Here is a 25,093-nt window from a genome sequence, read left to right as displayed (position 1 = left end):
TTGAAATCAAAGCCCTAACAAAATTTCTCCTATGGGCCCGGCAAGGAATCACTAAATCTTTGACTTTCTGGTTTCTTATTTGTTTATTACTAGGCTGCTCATTGCCCTTTTGTAAATGATGTTCTTATCCTTTAAGAAAAGTGAATAATAAAGAAAAATACCACAGCAGCACGGCTAATAAATGAGCAGTGATGTAAGATGTTTGAATAGCTAACCACCGGACCAAAGTTCAGCAGGCTGATTCGAAATATACCAATAACAGATGAGAACAATTTGCGGAAGGAAGGAGTGCTTCTAAATAAACCTTCACATGATCAGCTATACGTACACAATAATGCACATGTTTTGTAGCATATATAGTCCAATACACCTGTTTTCTCAAAGGTATTCCGTAAGAGTGGGGGGGGGGTCTTTAAAGGGGGTGGGGGTCCGATCGATCTTCTAATTGTATGGCTTAGTGGGTCACTAGTTCCCAAACATATTCGAGACGGATGCTCATACCATTTTTGGTTTAGAAGGTTAAAGGTTAAAGTGCTAAACTGGCCATATTTTCAAACTGAGGCTAAAAATCGAAAGAAACTTGCAGAACTAATAGTTTCTATGGAAAACTTCCCCACCTTCCAAACGAGTGTGATAACGTCACAGAATCACAGGAGAATGGCATGTCCAAAATATTAGTCTTAAGAAAGTCAAAATCTTGGTTGGAACTAAAATTTATATGTGCGGCATTCAGTGGAAAGGATTTCGACTTCGAAAAGAATTTTCGAAACAATTATGGCGTTAACCCACACCCTATAGGTTTACCATTAGGATGAGCCTGATTAATTATGGTGTCTAAATGAATTAGGTCTATAGGAAGCTGAACCTCCGAATGCATATTATGGCAGACCGATGCTTTCACGTGATATCCATGTATAAGCTCATTGGAAGTTGCTCTCCATGTGAGGGCGCTTCATAAGAATACTTTCTAAGGCAAACCCCACAGCACTGGAAAGATCTGTGAACTTGAAACTTATAATTACCTTGAAAGCTAATTGGAAAGGTACGTTTTGTCAATTAAATCCCGATTTTCCCGTCTTTTAACTCCAAGCGGATGTGATGTAGTCGTGAACGTCACTAAGTCGGAAATGCAACATGCAATGGCATAATAATTTGTGGCGTATATATACAGCATGACATTTTCTCTTACTTCTTAAGTTTCACATCTTTTCTTATACTTGAATAAAAGGCGGCATGTTAAAAAAGACATAAAAAAATTTAAAAAATATAATAAAAAAATTACCAGAGGTCGGAGGCAATCGATATGACATTGCAAAACTGAGCTTTGTCTTTATTATTTAAATATAAAATTTCAAGCCAGTCGGGCAAAGTTTACATTGGCGCAAAATACCGCTCCACAATATAACGTCATAAAAATCGATAAAAATACTGTTTGTGATAGAATTGGACTCGCTGGGTCCACTGATGCAATGATCAGGACGATCAAATGCATTATTGTAGGGATTGAGAGGAGAATGAAAGGGTATATAATTATGATATCATTCCGAGTCTATACAGCTAGGGGAGGCCAGTGGCGTAGCCAGAGGGAGCCAGGTTTTTTTTCTTCTTCAAATTTGCTTTGTGCTACAGTCTTGCCCCCCCCCCCCCCCAAATGAGATCCAGTGATGTATTCAAAATTATACTTTTTTTAACATTTCTTCGAGTTCTGATCACAAGTATTCATACCTCAGGGCTCATGTTCATACTTCATGTAAGGTCAGAACTTGGTAATCAAACCGAAATATTATACATTTTGGGCCTTCATCATACCCACATACGGAGACCGTTGATCAATATCGTCCTACAGAATAAGCGCCAATAATTTGGCCAGTTGTATAACCGTTACAAACTAACGCTAGCAACCCATGTTTATTTTCAGCGACCAATGATGCCACTTGTGGAGAATAGGCCTAGTGAAACTTGTTTCTGTGGGAATCTGGGCATGTTATGAATTAGAGTAGCAAATTTATTCACTGTATCCTTTTCATATTGTGCGGAATTATGCATAAACCAAGACGACTGTCTCCGCTATAGAGGTAAATTAAGTGAAAGTGTGTCATGTTCCACTGAACCATTAGATGTGTATTTGTGCAGACGAGGTGACCGTTAATACATATATTTCTTGGTAATTCCTACCATCAACCCCTCTTAAGAAAAATCTTGCCCCCTAACAATTGAATGTTGGCTACGCCACAGTGGGAGGCCACGTTGACTTAGAACTTATGTTGTTGGTGCAAGACCACAGATGGGACTCACTATTGTTTATAGTCTTGCCCGATTTAAAATGTCCCGTGATTAAAATGGCATACAAATGTGGCCAAGGAACAAATAAATATTAGTAGAGGGCGCTCTTGTTAGCTTAAATTTAGAGCTAATTTATGTTCTACTTACATTCAGAGCCATGTATACCATTTTGTTTACATTAATGTAAGATACATAACCTGTCATATTTCAAAGCTATAAGCCTTAAAGTGTTGAGATTCTTCATCCTATCAGACCAACCTATGAGAGGTTATTGATCCCCCCCCCCCACTCCCCTTGGCAGTAGTATACTGCATGATGTTGGTGCGAAGAAGAGTTTTGCCTGACCATTGCCTTTTCTTAACTTAAATGATCGGGCTGTTGTTAGCATTATAGGAGTGCTGTTGTAGGTGCAACTTTCCGAGTTTTCCCTACGAAAACACTTGGGTATGGGGGAGGGGGCAAAGTGGAAATGTTATAAATAAATCAGCCTCCCTAGAGAGTCATGTTTTTTGTGGTAACATTAAACATGGACCCTCACACTTGCAAAGTCATTCACATCCAGTGTGAGGGTATGACAGATAGGTGGGGGGGGGCAGGTGAGACACACCCAAAATGTTCTGCTCAGTGTCCCCAGGGGAGACGCACCCAAAATGTTCTGCTCAGTATGTGCTGTAGACATGCTGACGGAGTTAGTGTGAAGGCTCGTTGCATGTGAGATAGTTGTCACAACATCAAATGATGTAGCATCACAGGCAATTGGGTTCATCTAATAATTTTAAATTATTTTATGCTAGAGAGCACCTTGACAAGATTTCAGTCCCTTCCGTAATAATAAAAATGTCAAGAATGTGGATTTTTATCCATCTGTCAATAATAGTTAATGAAATAAACAACCAAATACCATTATCAATTGAGACTTGAGTTTATTGAAATCACCAAGTACAGTCCTCTTGTTGCAATGTCACCAGATTAAAGTATTGCCTTTATTCACCACAAATATGCTTTGATATCACTTGAATAACAAAACAAATCACTGCTTTTTTCCAGCAACTAGATCGTAAGTAGAAATAAGCAAGCACAAAGCACACATACTAATTTACATATGAAACACAACCAGCTATGGTATTTCCAAGATACATTTGGCATAGCAAGGTACTGTCAACCAGAATGAAAACATTTCATGGTTCCTGCTGCTGCTCATTGATTAACAGGGAACACTCCAATTATGTAATTATGAAGAAAGATCAATAACTGCCTTACAAAGCCACACCTCCTCATAAATACACAAGTTATCAATTGTAACACACATCACCATGTGTAAGCTACCTATCAATAACACACTCACTTTTGATGGGACTGTGACTTATGGTTGTCTACTGTAGGTTTAACCCTGTGACCTCATTAATATTCATGATATGAGCACCAAAATCAATATTTTTATCAACAAATTATGGACCACCCACCCACCCACCAAATATAGCATTGATCAATCATAGCCCTTGTTGAGTTATCGTACATAAAAACTTAAGTGTCACACACATACATACACACATACATACATACACACACCCACACCGACCTGATTACAAAGGTTCCTTTGCTTTCAGCAAGGAACCAAAACTACAAAATGCCGTACACAAAATGCACATAAATTTAAGTTAACTGTTGTTTTTGATCCAGGCACAATGCAACATGATATGTCTTGTTAATTAAACAAAGAGGTAATTGCATACTACCTTGACAGCAAGGAAATTTTAATTGACTGAAAAGACTGACTGAAACCACAGAATGCTTAACATACAATGGGTGGGTTCATTTACTGCAATGTTCAGAAAATAACATAATATGAACCCTGCTGAAGGATAACTATTTCATGCCACAAAAAATACCTTTTCACAGTGAAAAGAACCTTTTTAGACTAAATAGATCTGTCAATAAAGGAACAGAACATATATCACCTGTGATTTGCAAAGGGCATATTTCTATAGCGTTTTAATGTTGATAATTGTTATTTATTTTAACATTGCTTACTAATTATTAGTCACTAGTATAAAATTCTTCTTGATTAACTGTATGATTAGGTGGCAGAAATATGATAATTATGATAGTAACTTGAGAAAAAATTCCTACAAACCTTTTCTGCCACACCCCCTTTTTTTATCATCACTGAACAACCATTCTAATTGTTATTCTGCTTGCATACAGTGCTTTCTCAATTGACTTGAATTGTGATCAATCATAGTTATTTGGATCATTTGCTTGATCCTATGAAGTTTTACAGTACCTAAATGAGTAAACATCTAAGAATGTCTGCAAAGGTAAAATACTAACTGTATCCAGGGACAGTATTTAACTTATCACAATATGAGGTTCAACTGCATTATACCATACTGCAGCTTTAAACAACTACATACACATAAACCTGCAAAACCAAGAAATATGCCTCCTCCCAACCCATTGCCTTTTCAGGTATGCACAGTATGCCTTCATTATTAGCAATCATGGCTGGTGAAAGACATAAAAATTGATAAAACTAGTAGAACATATAATTTTCAGTTATGTCCAGCCAAATCAGTCTCTATGTGATTACTGTCATTTCTTTCTGCTACTACTGCACTCATGAAACTTTCTCTATGAGGCTTCTTATGCCCTTCAGCATGTCTCTTGACATAAATAGAATGAAAAGATAAAAAGTTTCAACACAATATGCATGAAAATATGAGTGTGATGTCTTGTATTTTGTGTAGAGTATTTGCCAGTTTTGACCACTTTTGGCAAAAGTTTTGCAAACTGCCATAGGTGAAATTATTGAATTTCTTCTCATTCAATGTCTGAAAATTTTGCCAACAGATGATTGAACGAACACCGGCTCAGTGACTAAACTGAGAGGATGAACATTTCTAGTTGCCAGAGGAATGCTTGTGGTTGCAATTGTGACATTGCAGAGGAAATTGCATCCAACTTTCACAAAAATCCATCACAAAAAGAGTTTCCAGAGCACTTAAACAACCATAGATAAATGTAATACCACACTCAAGTTGTGAAATTTTAACCCTAAATTTACATAGCTTTTTCAATACTACTGATAAGTTACCAAGTGCTGTAAACTGGTCATATATACCAAAAGATTGATTGATTTGCAAACCCTGAAACTGGCATGTTGTATGATATGCTGCAGATTTCCTGTAAACAAGGCTCTACTTGATTCATAAATAAGTACTCGACCACATCGTGTGTCAACCTGAAAGAAATAGACATAATTTTTATAGAATTCCTAAATACAAACTGTAAATGATGACTCCTAGGCTGCTAGCACAGATACATGTATGGTGAACAAAATTACCACCTTGATGGTTATCTATTACATGTTAACACAACTAGGAAGCTAATTGTATTTTGCCAATTTTGAGCTGTCTACATAAACTTAATAGTTCAATCTTTTGTCAAGCAATCCCACTTGCTCAAACACAAGACTGCACGGTTTAAAGTTGGTAAAGGATGGCTAAGCCAAAGGCTGTCATACAGTCCCAGTGCTATGAGGGGCTTTCACACCACCCATTCGGTAGTTACTTCAAAAAGGTACTATAGAAAGATGAATAACAGATGGATAACAGCTAGATAGATTGACAGAGTGAAGATTCTGAGTCATAACAGTTCAAGTGGCATAGCTTGTTCGAGCTAAAAGTAACATTCCAATATGGGGGAGTCTTTCGAATATCCAGTTGCTCAGACTTACACCAGTATTTTACATACACTGTGCTTGATCTCCATTAACCAGGTGCCACTCCATTAAATATGGAATAACAACATTTTGCTCCAGAGTCTCCATTCATACAATACCATGATGGCAACTTCCATAGACCAGTCATGGAACCATGCAAAATATTTTGTGTGTCTTTGAGTGCAGCTTAACTTTCCTTTCCAATGTTTTTTGGTTGTGCTTCTATACTGCTAGTACTATCTTTTTTATCAGCATGTTAACGATCATTGACATCTTCTGCCAGGGTGTGTTGTCAGTAAACCATCTTTTGAAATTAAGGCCAGACTGTATAGTCATGCTTTTGAATGACATACTGTATCAAGTTCTCTTGGATCTCATGCTGATCACCTGTCACAATTTTATTAAAATAGCTCAACACCTTGTCCAAACAAGGATCTCAATCACTGCAGTTTACAAAGTCATTACAAACTGAGGGCTTCCAATTTCATCCACAAAAGTCCACGAAATACGTACAGTATAGCCTAGTGCTGAAGAACATGTGGAGTGAGTACTTGGTAATAATAATATATTTTTCAAAATTGCAGACAATACGCTGCACATTGTTATACAGTGTACAAAGGACAAACAATGGGGCATTAGACATATTGTGAATCGCCTTTGGGAAAGCACGACACCCCTCCCCTTGGATCCACCAGTACAAAGCTAAGTATTGATCCTAGGCCCTAGGGTACTAATAATTATTAAAATACCAGAGTGAATTGCCGTGCATGACACTGGCAGTACAGTTTGCAGGCCTAAGTAAGGCTAACACAGTTACATTCCTAAAATACAGTTACGCCTAGTAGTAGTAGGCTAGTACTAGTAGTAACTACAGTAGTTAATACTATGCCTACTACTAGTTATAGGTAGGCTATATCGAAATTCGGACTTCTCCATCACTTCCAAAGCGCCCGAATCGACCGCTCGCCATTTCTCTATTTCTATGCTCCTTCACCTTGACTATACACGCTTGAAGCACTGATCTGTACAGATCAGTGGCTTGAAGTCGGGCTGGAAGTCGCCATTCTTCTCGTATACGTTTTGCACTTTGTTTACATCTATGGGCGCAGACATCTTGATTTGGGGTGCTTGGCAGCGATTGGCTGCAACCCCAAACCTTCTTTAAGATCTATTTTGATTGGTGCTAACATACTGTGACACCGTCACCCTCGTCACGTGAAACTGAAACGTAAACATAGCTGTTAGGTTCAAAGGTTATCCGGCTTCACAGCAAAACAAGTGGGACGACACCTGAATCATCAGAAATATTTCTTCGTTGATTAATCACTTCTACTTTGCAATGATGGTAGTCTGGAGGGTAGGAAAATTGGGTAGAAGTACATAATTACATGAAATGGGGATCAATTGTTTGTCTCAGATTTACATGCAATGTGATTTATAGCAAAACATGATTTGGTGAAACGCTTCGGCATTTATTCAGTCGTTATCCTAACGTGTAAACGCGTAACGTAAACATACAGGACGTGAAGGCCTACGTTGTAATAGTCCAAGTTCCAGCCCAACGCGGCGTATGACACAATTGTTTAGAGTTCTCGATCGAACTATACAACTCAAGCTGAGACCGAAAACGTAATATAAGAAACGAAGGGCTTTTCCAATAGATACTTGGACTTGAAAATCTACTCAATTCCATGATTTAGCTATTTTAGGTTAACAAGTAACAGCATTATTATTTGTGTGAATAAAACTGAATACTATATACCCAGTTGATGCTGCCCATGCAATACTAAGTTGTACTTGTAACTACTGGAAAGAGATGTTATCTGTGACTTTTCAAGTATGATATCAGCAGAAGATAAAAGAAGGCAAGTTAATTAAAGAATACCTACAATGGAGTTGTAAAACCTAATCTTTACATAATATTAAGTAATCAGCAATTTGATTTTAACATTATATTAGCACTTACAAACAGTGACTTTGCAACTGAAGTTGATAACCATCAAAACCATTAATTTGTGTCTACTTGAAGTCCAAATTAAGGTTCACCCAGTGAAAAGGTTAAAGAGGGTGCCATAGTTTGATCAATAGATCTAGGCCTATCTACTTTTAGAAAAACATGGAAGGTTTGGTAAAATTGTCAGAGATTGGTAACCAAAGTCAAAGTACAAATTAAATCCAAATTGGTGAATACTTTCTATCAGTATCACATTTATTTGTATAGATATAACCGCTATCTTTAAAAATGATAGATTTAGTAAATATTGTAGACCAACCATAACTCATTGCTAGTCATTGCTAACAAACTGTTATGTACTTGTGTGTAATTTAGTAAATTTTTAAATGGCTGGTTAACATGCTTAGTAATATTATTTCCCCCAGTTCATTGATAATTAGTGTACACCAATGTAAGAAGGCAATAAATTCACTTACATACTTAATTTAAAGGTTGTTCATTCTTTGTCCACAGCCATAGTGAAGAATGCAAGACACTTCTCGGGGATCTGAAGAGTATTGTAGAAAGCCTATTGGTGGTCAACACAACAAGTGTCTGGTCAACTGTGGGAGGACTTTCAAGATTGGTCAAGCAGCTAGACAAGATCTTATCACATGGTCTTAAGGAAGAGGTAAGTTATTAGTTCGGCAACAACAGTAAATGGCTAGTTCTCATAGGTAGTTCAATAATCACTCCTATGGTAGGGTGCGTTGGTATACATCCATATACCAGGTATAACAGGTATTTCATTCATACACATACCGACGGTATTGAAATCTGTCAACAACAAATATATATAATGAAAATACCAGGTATATCCGAAACAAACCTTGAATACTCAGTAAAAATAATACCTGATAAAATACCTAGATAATACATGTGAACTCGAGAAATATTCACTGCTACTGTTAATCCTGTATAAATTACCACTCCCGTAGTCCCCAACCGTAAACATTCTTGCTGCACGATCATAGCCCTTGAATCTGTTGCTTGTCCTTTACCAGATAAAAGGTCAACGAAAGGACACACTGGTATACATTTTACTTGCATTTTCACCTTAAAAACTGGTTTAAGCCTATTCAGCCAATCACAAGCATGGATGGGTTACATTAACTCGATAATTCGGAACAGTCTACTTACGGATGGGGGGAGGGGGTAGCACAGAATACAGTACAGCACCTGTTGGAGGTTTTGACACACATGCTTTGGTACAGAAGGAAAAGGGATTGGATGGTATGTGTGTGTACATTAATAACAATACATACATGTATGCATTTTTGTCTAGCATGGAATCTGCAGTTTCTGTTAGCAATGCAATCCGGTCTAACTAAGAGAAGCTCGCTCTGGTAAAACGTGCTTGAAGCAGGTCTATAAAGACACATGAGTAAAATACATACATTTTTGCATGCCGACCTTTCTTTACCTACTGTCAGAGAGATTGGCAAAGTTATATCAAAGTTTTAAAACAATCCATATTAAACTATAATTGATGGAATAACCTGGTCTCTTTCTCACTACTTTCACAGAGCTACAGTATTGTGGTTCTGAGATGTTACTCGCTTTACATTTGAGCATACCATTTCAAAGAAAGAAATCCGCCCAAAGTTCTCTTTTACAGACCGCTACTTGCCAAATTATTTAAGTCATTCCCCAGTCACATTGTATAATAATACCTACACTTTGCTACGGCTAATTGCGTTTAAACTTCAGCATAGTTCTGCCATACTCACAAGTACAGTTTCTCGCCCAATGGTTCTCACAAGTTCCTTTTCACGCACGTAGTTTGTCGCATGCTCTAACAAGTTATTTTGGGAAGAAACCGATTCTGCGCAATACGTATATATAATATTCCCATACCGATTATATGCTACTGTACTGTTTGTGGTTGGACTGGGCCTCGTAGTGGAATGTACTGAACTGTACTTTCGCATTTAAATGAATGACATGTAAACAACACTGATTTTTCGTACTTTATTTACTTTTTAACCAAATCTTTTAATAAGTTGCTGCAAAAGAAAAAACAGAGATGAGAAAGTCGTCATAAAACTGCAAATACATTTGTGGGCTAGGCTAGTGTCCATAAGGTTCATGCTAGTGTTTGATAGCTACTTAGTTAGCTATTTAGTGGACCACAATGAGAAGCATACAAGCAGTACAACAAGGTTTCTCCTGGTACCAGTTGGTCTCAACAAAATTTCCTGAGCATAATACTTTATCATGCCCTATCGAATCCTTGCTACCAAGCATTAGAGTAACCTCTTCTGGATTTACAAGTGAAAGTGGGCTGCTTCATCGTATACCTGTACAGAATTTAAAGCAGCATTTTGAGTTGAATTTTCAGTTAAAGGTTTTGACAATGTTTAAACCTAAATCTCATATCAGTACAGGGTGATGACTTTAACTAACCAGCCAAGTGTCATTTAAGAAAGTAATGTCAAAGATTGAAGTTCATTAACTTACTCTATAAACAAGTTTACTAACCTTAATTTGGTTGAAAAATCTAAGCCATTACCTTGTCCTTAGTGTGATCAATTGTAAACTTATTTTGAGTAATACTTGTCCGGTTTAGCTAAAAGTGCGACCAAACTCAGAGATCTGCCTTCAATAACTCATTTCACCATCTTTAATTACTGTAGGCACCACATTTGTTGACACTATCTTTTGAATAAGGGAATTTCATAGATAATCATCATTATACTTGCAACATACTGCATATGACATAAGTGAAACTAGTAACTTTAATGTGATTTCCTGTTCTAACTCAGTGTGTATCTTTCCTTTTTGCTTGTTTACATACTGCTGGTGTAATGGGTAGCATATACTGTATTTAACTATTAGACATTTTGGTTTCTCATTGTAAGGAAGTCTCTTTTTATCATTTTAACACATGTTCAAACACATGTTCAAACACATGTTCAGCTACTGTACTCACTACATCCTACTGGGAAATGAGTGAATTTAAAAAAAACCATCAATCTGATCTAGATTTATAACAAAATTAAAAACTAAAGGGAAAGATACTTGATATCACTGTGAATATCGAAAAAAGTAAGATTGCAATATATTGAATACCAATCAAGAACAAAAACAAAAGGAATTATTTTATTATACTGAGTAGGCCTACATGAGACATCAGTTTTATTGCTAAACATGACACAAGTTAGCAGATGTATGTAGTGAAGACTTTTTTTGGGGGGGGGGAGATAAAGCACACACCTCACTGAAACCCTTCCACCTATCCTACTTTACTATCTGGTAACATTTTAGTACTGTGCCCCAATATCGCACCTGAGACTCTGCCTACTGAATCCTCCTCCCTCATTTAACATTCAAGGAGTGACGGTCCACACCGTTTGATTCGCTTCAGATGCAGTGTACGAATTCCAAATTGTAATCCATGTGTTCATGCAGTTGTGTGTCACTGCCCTCTCTAAGACTGTCTCCACATGTGGTTACCATTCTTACACTACCCCCTCACTTTCAATTTTTTCTTTCTTCTGAATCTAACATTCAGTAAGTGTCATGGTTTCGTAGTAATAAATATTAGTAATATATAAACTGCCTTATCCTGTGGTTTATGACTAAGGACCAAACTTACAGGACTCATCAATCGTGACAAATGTCGAAGATTAAAAGAACGGAAATTATGAACTTTCAAGCTGCTTTCATTTTATGGTTAAAAATGTTCACACATGACAGTGAAATTATTTTCACTTTAAAAGCTTTCACATCAGTCATACAGTGATACAGTTGCCATGTTTAAAGCCATAGCAAAACAGTTCTACATCTTTACAAGCTGTGCAAGCTTTTAATATGCTGTACATTTTTGTGTCACAATGCTGTTGTTATTTACCAACCTTGTTTCTGTTTTAATTATTCGCCTGTAGGGAGGTGACTATTGGCCCTTTATTCTGAATTTGAGACAGCTCCAACCAACACTCGCACCAGCGGTGGAGAAAGTCAACAGGCAGTCCGAAAGTCAAGGGACTAGACAGGGTCACTTTTGGCTCCAGTCTAGCTTGGAACAACTGACCGTGTCAGGCCAGTTACAGATTCTTTTAGCCAGTGGACGTATGCAACAGTACTATCTCGGTAAGCTACTAATAAGCAAAACAACAAAATGAAACAAGACAAAACATCAACAAAGAATAACATGAAGTAATGTAGAGAAAGCTAAGCTAAAAGATACACATAAGCTAGTCTATACACGCAATTGAAACTTGAGTTTATTTTATGTATTTTTGATATGTTATATTTTATGTTATAGAGTCACATGTAAATAACATATATCAGTGTATCTCCAGGGTCCCCATAGTATGGAAGCTAAGTATAAGCATTTGGGTGCCCTTGGAATTTTAAATATCTCTTAATTTACAGAGGAACATAATATTTATGGTTACTTTGAAGAATACTAACGACATGAAAATTAATGATGCATTGAGACAACTGTATATTGGCAGTGACCCCTTGCAGTCCAGTACCTATCAACGGAGTTGGCATGTACTGTATTCATATACAGTACCTGTTTGGACGCTGCCTCCACAGGTGCCGATGTATGGCCGTTTGTGGTGTGCACACCCCCCCCCCCCTCACCTTTTTCAACCTCACTCACAAATTCAAAAGCAGATATTATCATGATAAGCTTGCATATTGTCTACATATGGCTCAGACTCAGGGGGGGGGGGGCAGAGGAGAGACATTAATGTTGTTGAATGTTGATCAAGGAACCTGAAAAAGCCATAAAATTGTTCTACTGTAGGCTATTCAGAGTCGTATTAGTAAAATACATTTTCAGGCTCTGTAGTATAGGCTGGTATGTACAGTATACTGTACAGAATCTATGTCCATGAGTGCATGGTGCTGATCTATACCTAATAATCTGGCTCAGCAGATTACAGTACTTATTCTCTATGTCAAATTCATCTGTACACTTTGTGCTAACTACATCCAGATTTGTGTCTAGATATATAACAAAGGGCAGAATTTTTTATTTGAGATGAGGTAGAGAATGTTGACTTTGTTACTGCAAAAGACTTTTATGACCTTTTTCCAATAACTGTTCTAGTTTTTAACTATTTTGATCTTCTCTTGGTGTAATAAATGTCAACAGTCTAGTATATATAACTCCAAAGGTTAGTATGCATATAAACAGTGAACGGGCTATATTACAGTAAGTGTCTTTTTGTAGTGAGGAGAGCAAGTACTATATTAGCTCAGAGAGTGCACAAGAAAATAAATAAGACATCACTTACACGATATATTTATATTAGGTGTAAGCTCTCTACAAACTATAAACAAATAAATTCTATGATACCGGCACTGTGGCCGATTAAATAAAGGTGGGGGCATTTGAAGCAATGAGGCTTAGCGTGTTTGATACCGGGCCGGGTCATAGTCATAGTCATCCAAGAGCAATCTACAGCTTTCCCATCAGAAATGACCTTCTAAATTGAAAGATTCCAAATCTCAGTTAAATTGTTGAAATGGAAGCCACCCGATGTGTAAGTTGTAGTATATCCCTGTTTATCTCTTGAGGAAATTCCATACCTTAAAGGAGCTTTTTGAGCCACTATTTTTAAATTGATTGTAAGATCCTTTGTTATGTTTGCTAATTAACTATTAAAGGTGTTTTAGCTATGTACTGTACAGAGTGTTTTACACAGAGAACATTTTTTGACAATTCTACAAGATAAAAAGTCCACATATTTGGTGGGTAGCATTGGCATAGGAGGCCGGGGCACGGGGAGGGCTGCAGCCCCTCCAAGAAGATATTCTGTGAAAATTCGGGCAATATGCTTGCTATCGTTTTGGGCACTGCAATCAAAAACATAACCTGCGATTATCTTGTTTGATGAGGGTCAGTAGTTGCGTAAAAAAATCAGCCTCAGGTAATAAACGTTCTAAGCTTGCTCAACTAATCTGACATCGATGTTGTGTAGTAAATTGACACAGTTCGCAGTACATGCTTTCCTTCTCTGTCCAAGACGATGTTATGATATGTATGACTGTTGACGAATTCGAATTTCAAAGGTGAGGGGGGGTCTCACCAGTATGCCCTTACATATTGGTTTTCAGCCAAATCGTTACAACCCCCTCCCCCCCCTCTCCAAATCAAATTGGGCTCCTAGGCCAATGGTGGGTGGCAAACTAACTCAGCAGAATGCAGTAAAAGTCAAATAGTAATCAGTAGCTTGTAAACATGTTTCCTTCAAAAAGAGACTGTTTCAGTGCAAAACAATGTGTTAATGTTTGTTGTGAATTGTAACATACATTGTGGTCCATGTATACTTCCCTGTGACATTAATTTATGAAAGTAACAATACTTGAATGTATTCATTATATGCCTGAAGCACAAATAGTAACTCTATCTTAGTTTCTAGAGTGTGTGACAATGCAAATAAAATTGCATTATCACCAACAACATGAAAGGCATTGCAATAAATAAGGCAAGAGACACTTACTGTATTGGTATACTTTCATGTGTTGTTGTATTTTGTATGTTTGTTCTTTTTGTTGTTTATTCTGTAGAGTGCATGACAACCATAATTATGTATTGTCAGTGCATGGAAGAGATTCCAGACACTATTGCTATAATAAGGCAAGGAGCAGTCATGTATTGATATGCTTTACTTTAATACAGGTGTTGTTGTATCGTGTATGTTTGTTCTTTTTTGTTGTTTTTTGTTCTGTAGAGTGCATGACAACCATAATTATGTATTGTCAGTGCATGGAAGAGATTCCAGACACTATTGCTATAATAAGGCAAGGAGCAGTCATGTATTGATATGCTTTACTTTAATACAGGTGTTGTTGTATCGTGTATGTTTGTTCTTTTTTGTTGTTTTTTGTTCTGTAGAGTGCATGACAACCATAATTATGTATTGTCAGTGCATGGAAGAGATTCCAGACACTACTGCTATAATAAGGCAAGGAGCAGCCATGTATTGATATGCTTTACTTTAATACAGGTGTTGTTGTATTTTGTACTTTGTATGCTTGTTCTCATTGTTGTTGTTTGTTCTGTAGTGTGCGAGACAAACCATAATTATGTGTTATCATTGCATGGAAGAGATGCCATGAACTACTGCCATACTAAGGCAATGAGTAGTTATATATTAATATGTTGTCATTCCATTTCCCTTTATGTAGACTGTATTAATTAATGTCTTGTTATTTCATTTGTTACAGATTATGCCCTTGTCTGCCAGCCAGCCTTTACCCAAGCCCTCTTGACCTGTTTGAGAGCCATTGAACATAATGACTCTTGCCTCTTAGCCGAGTTGGACTACAGCTTGGTGAGTTTAAAGTTTATGAAGTTAATTAAAATCCATTGTACATAAAAAAAAAACATATTCATAAGTAGGATTGTAAAGCGCTATCAATTATCAGTTAAGTCGTTAGGAAGTGAAACAAATCTTTTGTTGATAAATCACTCTCTATTATAGCAGTCTAGAGTACCTGCCTAATGCATGACAAACAGGAAACTGAACACAAAGTATTGAATGACAGACATGCTTGTATCATCGTTATGCCTGCATGCAAAACCACCAGCCAGTGTTGGCAAAGTTACTTACATCTGCAACCATCAATGGATAACAGTCAGTAAACTGTCATTGCACAGTTAAACTAAACGTTCTGTTTTACAAGTGATGTAAACAGATGTTTTCTAGAATCTGTTCAAAATCGTCTGACTTTGGTGATTTATTTGAAATATCGGAAAATGGCATCAAATTATCGTGGAACGTGGCTGATTGTTTATGTGGATTTGAATTTTATTCTGAGGAAATAAAGTGCTGGAATTTCTGAGCTTCTTTTTTCTTGTTTTTGTGACTGAAATATCTCAACGATGGACCATAAATCAATAGTCATGTATCTTTCGTGGTATTTCCAGTCAAATTGGTAAGCATTTTTGTAGATTAATTTCCAGGTTCGGCTCTAACGATTACCCTGCTAAGATGGGAATGTCAGGCCGACTAACTATTACATTTTGCCAACACAAGCCTTTTGCAGTAGATAAGCATTTACAGTTTTTTGGTCTCTCATCGGTAATGTTGGGGTTGGTTTATGGCAATCGTTTCTCAAGGAAAGGTTTAAAGGACTTCGTTGGTTTCAGTTGTTGAGGTCTTTTTTCTATGTAATTGTGTTGAAAAACTGAATGCATTGTACACTTACAATACTGTCTCGATGAGGAAATGGTTGCTATTGGTCAACGTGAGGAAATTCATTGGTTCAAAGGTTTGAGAACCATGAAATGTCCATGCATGTAATTGAGATGTCCACATTATTTTGACCTCACAAGCTATTCCTGTTGTTAGATTAAAGGGGAAAACAAGTTATACTAAATCGCCCTGGAACGAGGCTATAAGCAACCACATATGCATTAGGGAGAAGCAGGATGGCTTGTAACTTATACTTAACATTGGATGGCTTATAAATTACACTTAACATGGAATGGCTTATAAATTACACTTAACATGGGATGGCTTGTAAATTACACTTTACATGGGATGGCTCGTAACTTACACTAAACATGGGATGGCCCGTAACTTACACTTTACATGGGTTGGCTTATAAATTACCCTTTACATGGGATGGCTTGTAACTTACACTTAACATTGAATGGCTTGTAACTTACACTTAACATTGAATGGCTATAGAATTTGCAGGTGAGTTAATATCAAAATGACGGAATGTATTCAAGTGAATACATTTTTCAATCTAGTTTCAGATGCAAAGGTCAATCACCCGTCAAGAGCCGTCTTTTCCACCGAGATCAGCCTTCAATCCTTTCAGCTACCAAGGCTCCAATGAGTTAGGATCTCGGTTGTACCCACCAATCTTTATTGAGCCTTGTAAGCAGGATGTAACTGTGTCATTAAGCCCAGAGCATGCCCTAGGAAGTATACCACCTAACCACAGGAGGAGCGCTAAAGATAACTTGGAATCTGTTCTGGACGTGAAAGAGAGAAGAGGAAGTATAGATAAAATCGCTCAGACTGAAGATAAGGACCCTCTCATGAATATTCATTGTACAGATTTGACAAGAGAGTCCAATCCTTCCTCAGGTGACGTCAACGGGAACGAGCCATCCGAAAATGGCGTGATTAAGAGGAAGAATAACAAGATGCAAGTCCCTCTGAGCCGGTTAAGCTCTGAGGAGGAGTTTGTGCCCTCTAAAAGAGTACGAGAGAGTCACCAGGGTCGGAGTGCCCGTAGTCACCGAAATCTGCGGGTAGAAGAAGACGCCATCATGGAAGACAATAGCAATGTTCGGGTCACAGAGAATGAGATGCCATGGGAGGCAACGAGGGGTGCAGAGGTAGTGCGAGAAGATCCGACCAAAAACGAAAACTCATATGAAGTCAGGCGCAAGGGGCCGGTCCGCAGGTATCATTCACATGCCGGCAGAGCTTCGAAGGGCGCGGAAGCCTCTGTGCGCCCCGACACGGATTACCACGTCAGTTTATTTTCACCGGAGGGGAAAGACAATTGGGAGAGATCTATAAAGAAGCACGACCAGTTTGGATCGGTGAAATCGAGGAGCCGTCTGAGAAAACTGAGTACCGACGCCAGCATGTCTCAACATGAGAAACTATTGAGGAGGAGAAACGCCCATAAACGGTGGCACTCGGAGCATCTAACCCAAAAAGAGGCGAGAAGGATAATGGAGGAGGAGGCTAAAGCGAGTAATGATGATAGTGATGGAGGTGAATACTCTTCTTCTCTCCCGGACCATGAGAGGCAGTGGTATCACGGTAAGAGACATATAAAAAAGTTAATTTTCTTTTGTTGCAACATCCTTGTTTTTGTATGATCTCAAAATGTTCATGATCTATGCGTGCATGTGCAAAGTTATATATAACAGGCATTTGTGAGAATTATCAGTAGTCTTATCCATTCTCTGAGTCAGAGACCACTAGCTTAGATGGGAGTGATAAGTTAAATGAGGAATGAAATGCTTTGAGGAAAGCGCTTGAGGAAATGAGGAATGAGGGTAAGGGCTTTGAAACGCTCTATTAAGCGCTATATAAATATAATTTATCATTATTATTATTAATGAAATTTTTCTACTCATGAATGATATGCATATTATTTCTTTATGTTTTGAGGCTCTGTTGCTAACTATTCTATGTTTTATGTTTCTTTCATCAGGGATCCAGTCACCAATGGTGGATGGATATTTCCCCCAGCCATCAGAGGGTGAATCGTTAATGAGTTTTCTATCATCACAAGATTTTGCTACCTGCCCAGAACTAGACAGGGTAAAGTCTCCATAAATTTGTTTTATAACTTACAGACATAAAAATATTTCCCTTGTTATATATGGAAACATGGAAGAGTATTTATTAAAATGTGGTTTGTTTTTTTTTCAACTTCAGTTCATTCATGTTCATTGTATCATTATATCATGAGAATCTGTCATAGCTAATAGTGGAATTTGTCCATAAACACAAATTTTTCTCTTGTGTCAGCAGATGAAATAGGGGGGGGGGGAGTCAATCGAATTGCTGGAGTTCTTTCTAGATCTAGTTCTTTTGTAAAGTTTCTAAATTTTGAATATATTATTGAATTTGAAGGTGAGAGGAATTAGCCATGTTTAATACAGCAATTGTGTTTCAGTGCACTTCACAGAAGGTGTTAGTAATATGCAGCACAGATTGCTATGGGATCCTAAAGTACTTTACCTGTAGCTATTTAGTATGTTGAACTCTACAGTTCATTTCCTCCTTGCAGAAGTAACATTTGTGTGAGGGTTGTGTTTGTTTTGTTTTTTACGTACTACCATAATTTTGCTCTTTGGTATTGCTTCTAGGAGAATGCTCATTTCTGTATCTCGGAGGCCATTATATCAGCGGTTGAACAGATTAAATGTAAACAGATGAAGCAGCGTTGTGACAGCGAATCAGATGCATCGGACGAGGAGATACAAGAGCTGAAACAGAGGATCAGAATTAGAAGAAAGGAGAGAAGAAGAGACAGGATGCTGCTGGAAGAAGAGGGACTGCAACAAGGTAAGGAGAGGGGGATGACCTGGGGTGTATGAGGGACTGAAACAAGGTAAGAAGAGGGGATGACCAGGGGTGTATGAGGGACTGCAACAAGGTAAGGAGAGGGGGATGACCAGGGGTGTATGAGGGACTGCAACAAGGTAAGGAGAGGGGGAGGACCAGGGGTGTATGAGGGGTGTATGAGGGACTGCAACAAGGTAAGCAGAGGGGGATAACCTGGGATGAATGAGGGACTGCAACAAGGTAAGGAGAGGGGGTTGACCAGGGGTGTATGAGGGGTGTATGAGGGACTGCAACAAGGTAAGCAGACGGGGATAACCTGGGATGAATGAGGGACTGCAACAAGGTAAGGAGAGGGGGTGACCAGGGGTGTATGAGGGACTGCAACAAGGTAGGAGAGGGGCATGACCAGGGGTGTATGAGGGACTGCAACAAGGTGAGGAGAGGGGGATGACCAGGGGTGTATGAGGAACTGCAACAAGGTAAGCAGAGGGGTTCACTTGGGGTGTATGAGGAACTGCAACAAGGTATTAGGAGATGGGCATGACCTGGGGTGTATGAGGGACTGCAACAAGGTAACGAGAGGGGGATGACCAGGGGTGTATGAGAAACTGCAAAATAAGCTGCAGGATAAGAGGAGGTGAGTTGATATCAGATATAAGGGAACTCACTTAAACTAGTGCTTAGAGTGCTTATCCAATCAGAGCTATAAATATAATAGATTCCATTATTACAAAGAAGAGAGCGTGGCTCATCTGAGTCTAACATGTGCAGATTAAATACAGAGTTAGTTCCTCTTTGTGGTGCTTCTGCTTGCTATGTGTTCCATGCTTGTGTGCTAGAGGTGATGCATTTGTGCAGCTTTGGATTATGATTCTCTTCATCTGTCTAAAAAAGCAGTAGATGTATATATATGTATATATATATATGTATGTATATGTACATATGTATATATATATATATGTATATCTACCTACCACCTCTGACCCTTCAAATGGACTGGTTATATATACATATAAGACATGCAAAAGATAAAAGATTATGGAGATTCAAATTATTATCTCTAATTGTTCTAAAACCTTTGATCTTCAAACTGGTGTAGGACTAACAATAATATAACAAGTTATAGAGATTAAACTTACTATCCTCACACTTTCTTAAAAATTGGTTAAAAACCAAACACATTTATTTGGGTTTTTTTCTGCAACCTGTGCATGAAGACTGTTTTCTTTCTATGACGTTGGCATGTTTGATGTTATTGGTAGAACTGGCATCCATTGTTTCATCTGTCTCAGCTGTTGTGTTCTGTTTTATACCAGTGCTTAAAATATCTTATGGCTAAAAACACTGTACAGAGGTATGGGATCAGCCAATAAATATTTACTGTTAATAAGCAGTAATATGAGCCGCATGTTATGAACCAAAATCATGCCATTCTTTGACTGATGAATGTAGACCGACTTATGATGTGTTTCTTATTTTGTTCAAATGTCCCCGGCCAGAGTCTTTATCTTCTGGCAAATGGCAAAATCCACTGACCAGTATTTAGCTCAATGTTTTAGGCCCTGAAGTTTTATAATGTATCAGGCAATGACAGAGGAGTCCCAAAACTTGGTTTATCTTTCAAATTATAACCCAATCATTCTTTCCATGAGGGTGATAGTATTCTTTAAAACAAATGTACACAAGAGTGCACGAAAACAAAACTGAAATTACCAGTGAGACAAACATGAAACAGGCCATTACCTTCGTTCTCTCGAAAAATGGACTAAGATCCGCCCATACTTTCATGGAATTAGTAAAAATAATATGAGAGTTATTTGTATTCTCAAATATACGAAACCCTGGATATGAAGGTACTCAAATACATCCAGTGAACAATAAGGTACTCATCTGGAAATGTCCTCTTTCTACTATTCCTACCCCCCCCCCCCACACTTACAGAAGTATGTTATTCACTTTGTAATTCATAAAGACAAAAGTCCTTTTCATTGACCTAAACAGGCTATTCGGCTCTTCTTTTGGATTCTGTTTGGATTTATGTTTTTAAAACTAGGTGTGTCAGTCAAAAGTAACAGACCCATGACAGTTGTGAAGGATAATATCATCTTCTTCCACAGTCATTGTAATTGATGACTCGTTTATTTGATGTTCATCTCTCTAGAAATGGTCTCAACATGAAGCCTTCCCCCTCCCCCCACATGAGTGGATCGGTCGATGCAAGCAAGCAATGAGAAATAATTTATATTTTGTGTCAAGCGTAAAGTTTTTTTTTTCTTCCTTGCCTCTCTTAAAGTCCAGCATGATCGACCATTGTTATTGCATCACATTTTATGTTCATTGTTTGCATGTTCAAGTGAATTGTACTTTTTTTTCTTTCTTTTTTTCAATGTTACCCTCGTTCTTTTAGTGTCAAGTCCTGACTCATTGTCTGCCGAATTGATGGACATTTTACAGCTCTCCTCGTCTGAATCAGATTCGGGTAACCCTCACATTATTGTTCGCGTTTATTCTTTCATTATTTAACTCTTTCAATTTTTGTTGTTGTTTGTTTACCAAGTGCATGCTCTTTTGCACAGCTTTCATCCGTTCTTTAGTGTTTATGTAAACCGTTACTACATGTCCTCTCATAATTTGGTATACATAATACATATCAATATTCATTAGTCGCTAACATTTGTAGTTTCACAGAAGTATGGCCGGTAGTGGTTAGTTATGCAAGATGTGGTATTGTATCTTACATGGCATTGTTTTTAAATTAGTTATATAGCCAAGAGAATTGTTTTTATTTTATTTTTTCCATTTCATTTCTTTCACTAATACCATTTTGATCATACATATGAAAAATCTTACCCAATAATAATATTACAAATAATGGTTATTTGTTTTGTTTTAGTTTGGTCATGGGTCCACTCCAAGAATGGCAGTTTGAGAGCTCTTGTAAACCCGCAAAGTCTTAATCTTGAACTTTTCAGGTGGTGGCAAAACATTGAAATAGCTACGAATGTTTCTACATAAGTAGTACCATCCCGGTGCTTCATTATGAAGAAAATAATCATTCATGGTTCGGTCTTAATTTATGATGTTACCTGGCAACCAAAAACACATAAATAAAATCAGCTGCGTCAGCATTTTGTTTCCTCGACTAAATAATGAAGTATGGCTGAGCTGTTGTAAAATCAGTTTTGTTTACATGTCATATCGATAATTAGAAATTGTAACATATACACAGTTAACAGCAATGTAAACATACCCCTCCCCCAAGAAACAAAATAAAACCATACTATTGATAAGGATATAAGCAATCTAAACTAAACATAAGTTTATTCATATTCGGACCTTGTCAGATAAACATATCCTCTAAAGGTTTAGTACCTATAATGAGTACAAATTGAAACATATACGCAGTTAACAGCAACGTAAACATGTCCCCCCCCCCCAAAAAAAATATATATATATATATACTATACTATTGAAAAGGATATAAGCAATCTAAACTAGACATAGGTTTATTCAAATTCTGATCATGTCAGATAAACAAGCCCTCTAAAGGTTTAGTACCTATAATGAGTACAAATTGAAACATATTCACAGTTAACAGCAACGTAAACATAACCCCTCCCTCCCCCAAGAAACAAAATAAAACCATACTATTGATAAGGATATAAGCAATGTAAACTCGACATATGTTTATTTATATTCTGTCCATGTCAGATAATGAGTACAAATGACCGACATGAGTACATGCAGCGAGACAGGAGACAAAAAGAGCGGATATTTCTTAGTTTTATTGCTACGACATAATTCTCTCTAAGTTTGTTTCTTCCAACTATGAAAATATGGGGAAATTTTCCTTCTGTTTTTGATTATGGCATGTAGCTATACATTACAAACTTTAACGAAAAGAAAGTACTTAATATAATTAGAAAAAGAGTTTTTCATGGAAACAGAAACTCCATTATTATGATCAACTGTGTTAGTGATATAATTTAACCATCAAGCTATTAAGTGATTTCAAGTGATTTTTAAGTTACATATATATAAGAAAAGAAAGCGAAATTCATAATATAAATTGTTTGAGTAAGAGGGGAAAACTTGTTGTTTATTAAAATCATGTTTTCATAAAAGTATTAAAGACATTGATTTGCTATTCAACATTTAATTCCCATATTTCAATGAATTTTCATAAAAATGCTTCCATATTTATTTTGCCCTTTTTTTTGTTTTTTCATGGTAAGTATCATAATAAAACATCAATGTCATACTTTCATCTAGATGTCAATTCACAGCTTCAATCTTTAGTTCCATTGTCATCACTCACTGTTCTTGAATTAAAAAAAATTGAATTTGACAGAGAATAATCCTTCACTGTGTGGTATGTCGTCTAAAATGAATAAACACCATGGACAGTCCAATTCATCAGAGTAGTTGCGTCTGCTCTAGCAGGAACCAATCAGATGTGTCGGTACATTGCCATCGTAGGAAGAAATATTTATAAAATTGACATTAGTTTTTGTCTTTCGATCAGATGCGCCGTATGCAAGTAGTTTTAAAACAGGCTTTACAACTCTACAGCAAAGTATACTTAAACCGATTGGCTTATTTACTTTTTAAGGTGGATGCTGTAAAATCGATCTTATTTTTAGCTGCTGAAGGAGGAATATATAAGGGATATACCAATGGCTGCAGTTGACTGTTGCTGCAGTTGACATTAGTTTACAAAGGGATATTGCAGTGGCTGAAAGTTGAATGTACCACTAGTTTACAAAGGGATATTCCAGTGGCTGAAGTTGAATGTACCACTAGTTTACAAAGGGATATTCCAGTGGCTGAAGTTGAATGTACCACTAGTTTACAAAGGGATATTCCAGTGGCTGAAGTTGAATGAAGCACTAGTTTACAAAGGGATATTTCAGTGGCTGAAGTTGAATGTAGCACTAGTTTTCAAAGGGATATTCTAGTGGCTGAATTTGAATGTAGCACTAGTTTACAAAGGGATATTCCAGTAGCTGAAGTTGAATACCTCTATAAAATACCGATAACCAACTTCCATCTCGTCAAACAATCGGCGATTTCTTTTCTTACTTGATGTTTCATTCATCGCTCTTCCTTGACAGATTATTCAGACAACGATGGTCTGGAGGATTTAGAATTAACAGACAGAGTGGGCACAAACTTAACTAGTATGCAAGATGGGGGTCTTTCTGCATCAATGGCTTCACTTTATTCTGGTATAACTTTTGGTATTTATTCCCTCCCTTTACTCCTCCCCACCCCCACCGCCTCCCAACCTGACTTGACCTCTTATATATTTAACTAGCTTGCAAGATGGGGGTATTTTTCTGCCTCAATGGCTTCACTTTATTCTAGAATACCGTTGGTATTTGCAAGAATGATAAATCTTTTGTCCTCATTGCTTCAAGAAGCAGTTTCATGATTATTGAAGGTTAGAATTGTCTACATGATGGATAATTATGATATAACACTTATTATTTTACCTGCACAAGAAACCATGCACTAACACGAACACAATTTAGACATCGGTTTATTTGTTCACCATCCTCTTTTCTTTTCTTTTGTTCATATATTAAACTCTATTTCCTTTAACGACCATCTTTAGTAGTAAACCCCAAAAGTGTTGTCTTTGACATCACTTGACGGCGCATAATTATTCCACCTCTTGATTCATACTAACAAACGATAAATCATTTGATCAGTTATTTTGCTAATAGCTATTAAAAACATGACCACCACTTTATCTTGCACAAGTGAGAAATCCCTTTTTAGTAGTTTACCTCAAGACTTAACACAGCACTGACACCATACTTACATCAAGACTGAATTAAGTTCACTTACACATTTCAATAACATCAATATTTTATGTTTATCACTTTGAAGATTATGTTTATTACTTAACTATCCTATAACTTTTCAATAAGAGAGGAAACAATTGTTTAGTGTGGAAGCAATGATCTTCAGCTTGTCTTGCTTAATTGCTACCAACTTACCAATTACCAGTCAGAGAGATCTTTGTAAGGCAAACTTTTGGGTTAGTTTATCTTAGTTTTAAAAAGGATCAGGAGGGAC

At 37.2% G+C, this 25,093-nt stretch overlaps 1 protein-coding gene across 5 annotated transcripts in view; it reads left to right on the top strand.

The window, feature by feature from the left end:
* The first annotated feature begins 7,250 nt into the window (after positions 1 to 7,250).
* The window catches only part of LOC139974829 (run domain Beclin-1-interacting and cysteine-rich domain-containing protein-like), a 30,740-nt gene continuing 12,897 nt past the window's right edge, over positions 7,251 to 25,093 (top strand). For 2 of the 5 annotated variants that reach the window (XM_071982285.1, XM_071982283.1), the window contains exons 1-9: positions 7,251 to 7,869; positions 8,472 to 8,628; positions 11,885 to 12,089; positions 15,186 to 15,292; positions 16,720 to 17,752; positions 18,150 to 18,259; positions 18,811 to 19,009; positions 21,417 to 21,488; positions 24,124 to 24,237. In XM_071982285.1, the coding sequence (XP_071838386.1) occupies positions 7,844 to 7,869; positions 8,472 to 8,628; positions 11,885 to 12,089; positions 15,186 to 15,292; positions 16,720 to 17,752; positions 18,150 to 18,259; positions 18,811 to 19,009; positions 21,417 to 21,488; positions 24,124 to 24,237 (2,023 nt within the window). In that variant the 5' untranslated portion in view covers positions 7,251 to 7,843. Of the gene's footprint in view, positions 7,870 to 8,471; positions 8,629 to 11,884; positions 12,090 to 15,185; positions 15,293 to 15,456; positions 15,897 to 16,719; positions 17,753 to 18,149; positions 18,260 to 18,810; positions 19,010 to 21,416; positions 21,489 to 24,123; positions 24,238 to 25,093 lie in introns of those variants that run through there. The other 3 variants (XM_071982284.1, XM_071982286.1, XM_071982288.1) reach the window with 3 other exon arrangements.

Source organism: Apostichopus japonicus, chromosome 10 (assembly GCF_037975245.1).
Source record: "Apostichopus japonicus isolate 1M-3 chromosome 10, ASM3797524v1, whole genome shotgun sequence".
Taxonomy (NCBI): Eukaryota; Metazoa; Echinodermata; class Holothuroidea; order Aspidochirotida; family Stichopodidae; genus Apostichopus; species Apostichopus japonicus.
This window is presented reverse-complemented; position numbering and strand designations above follow the sequence as displayed.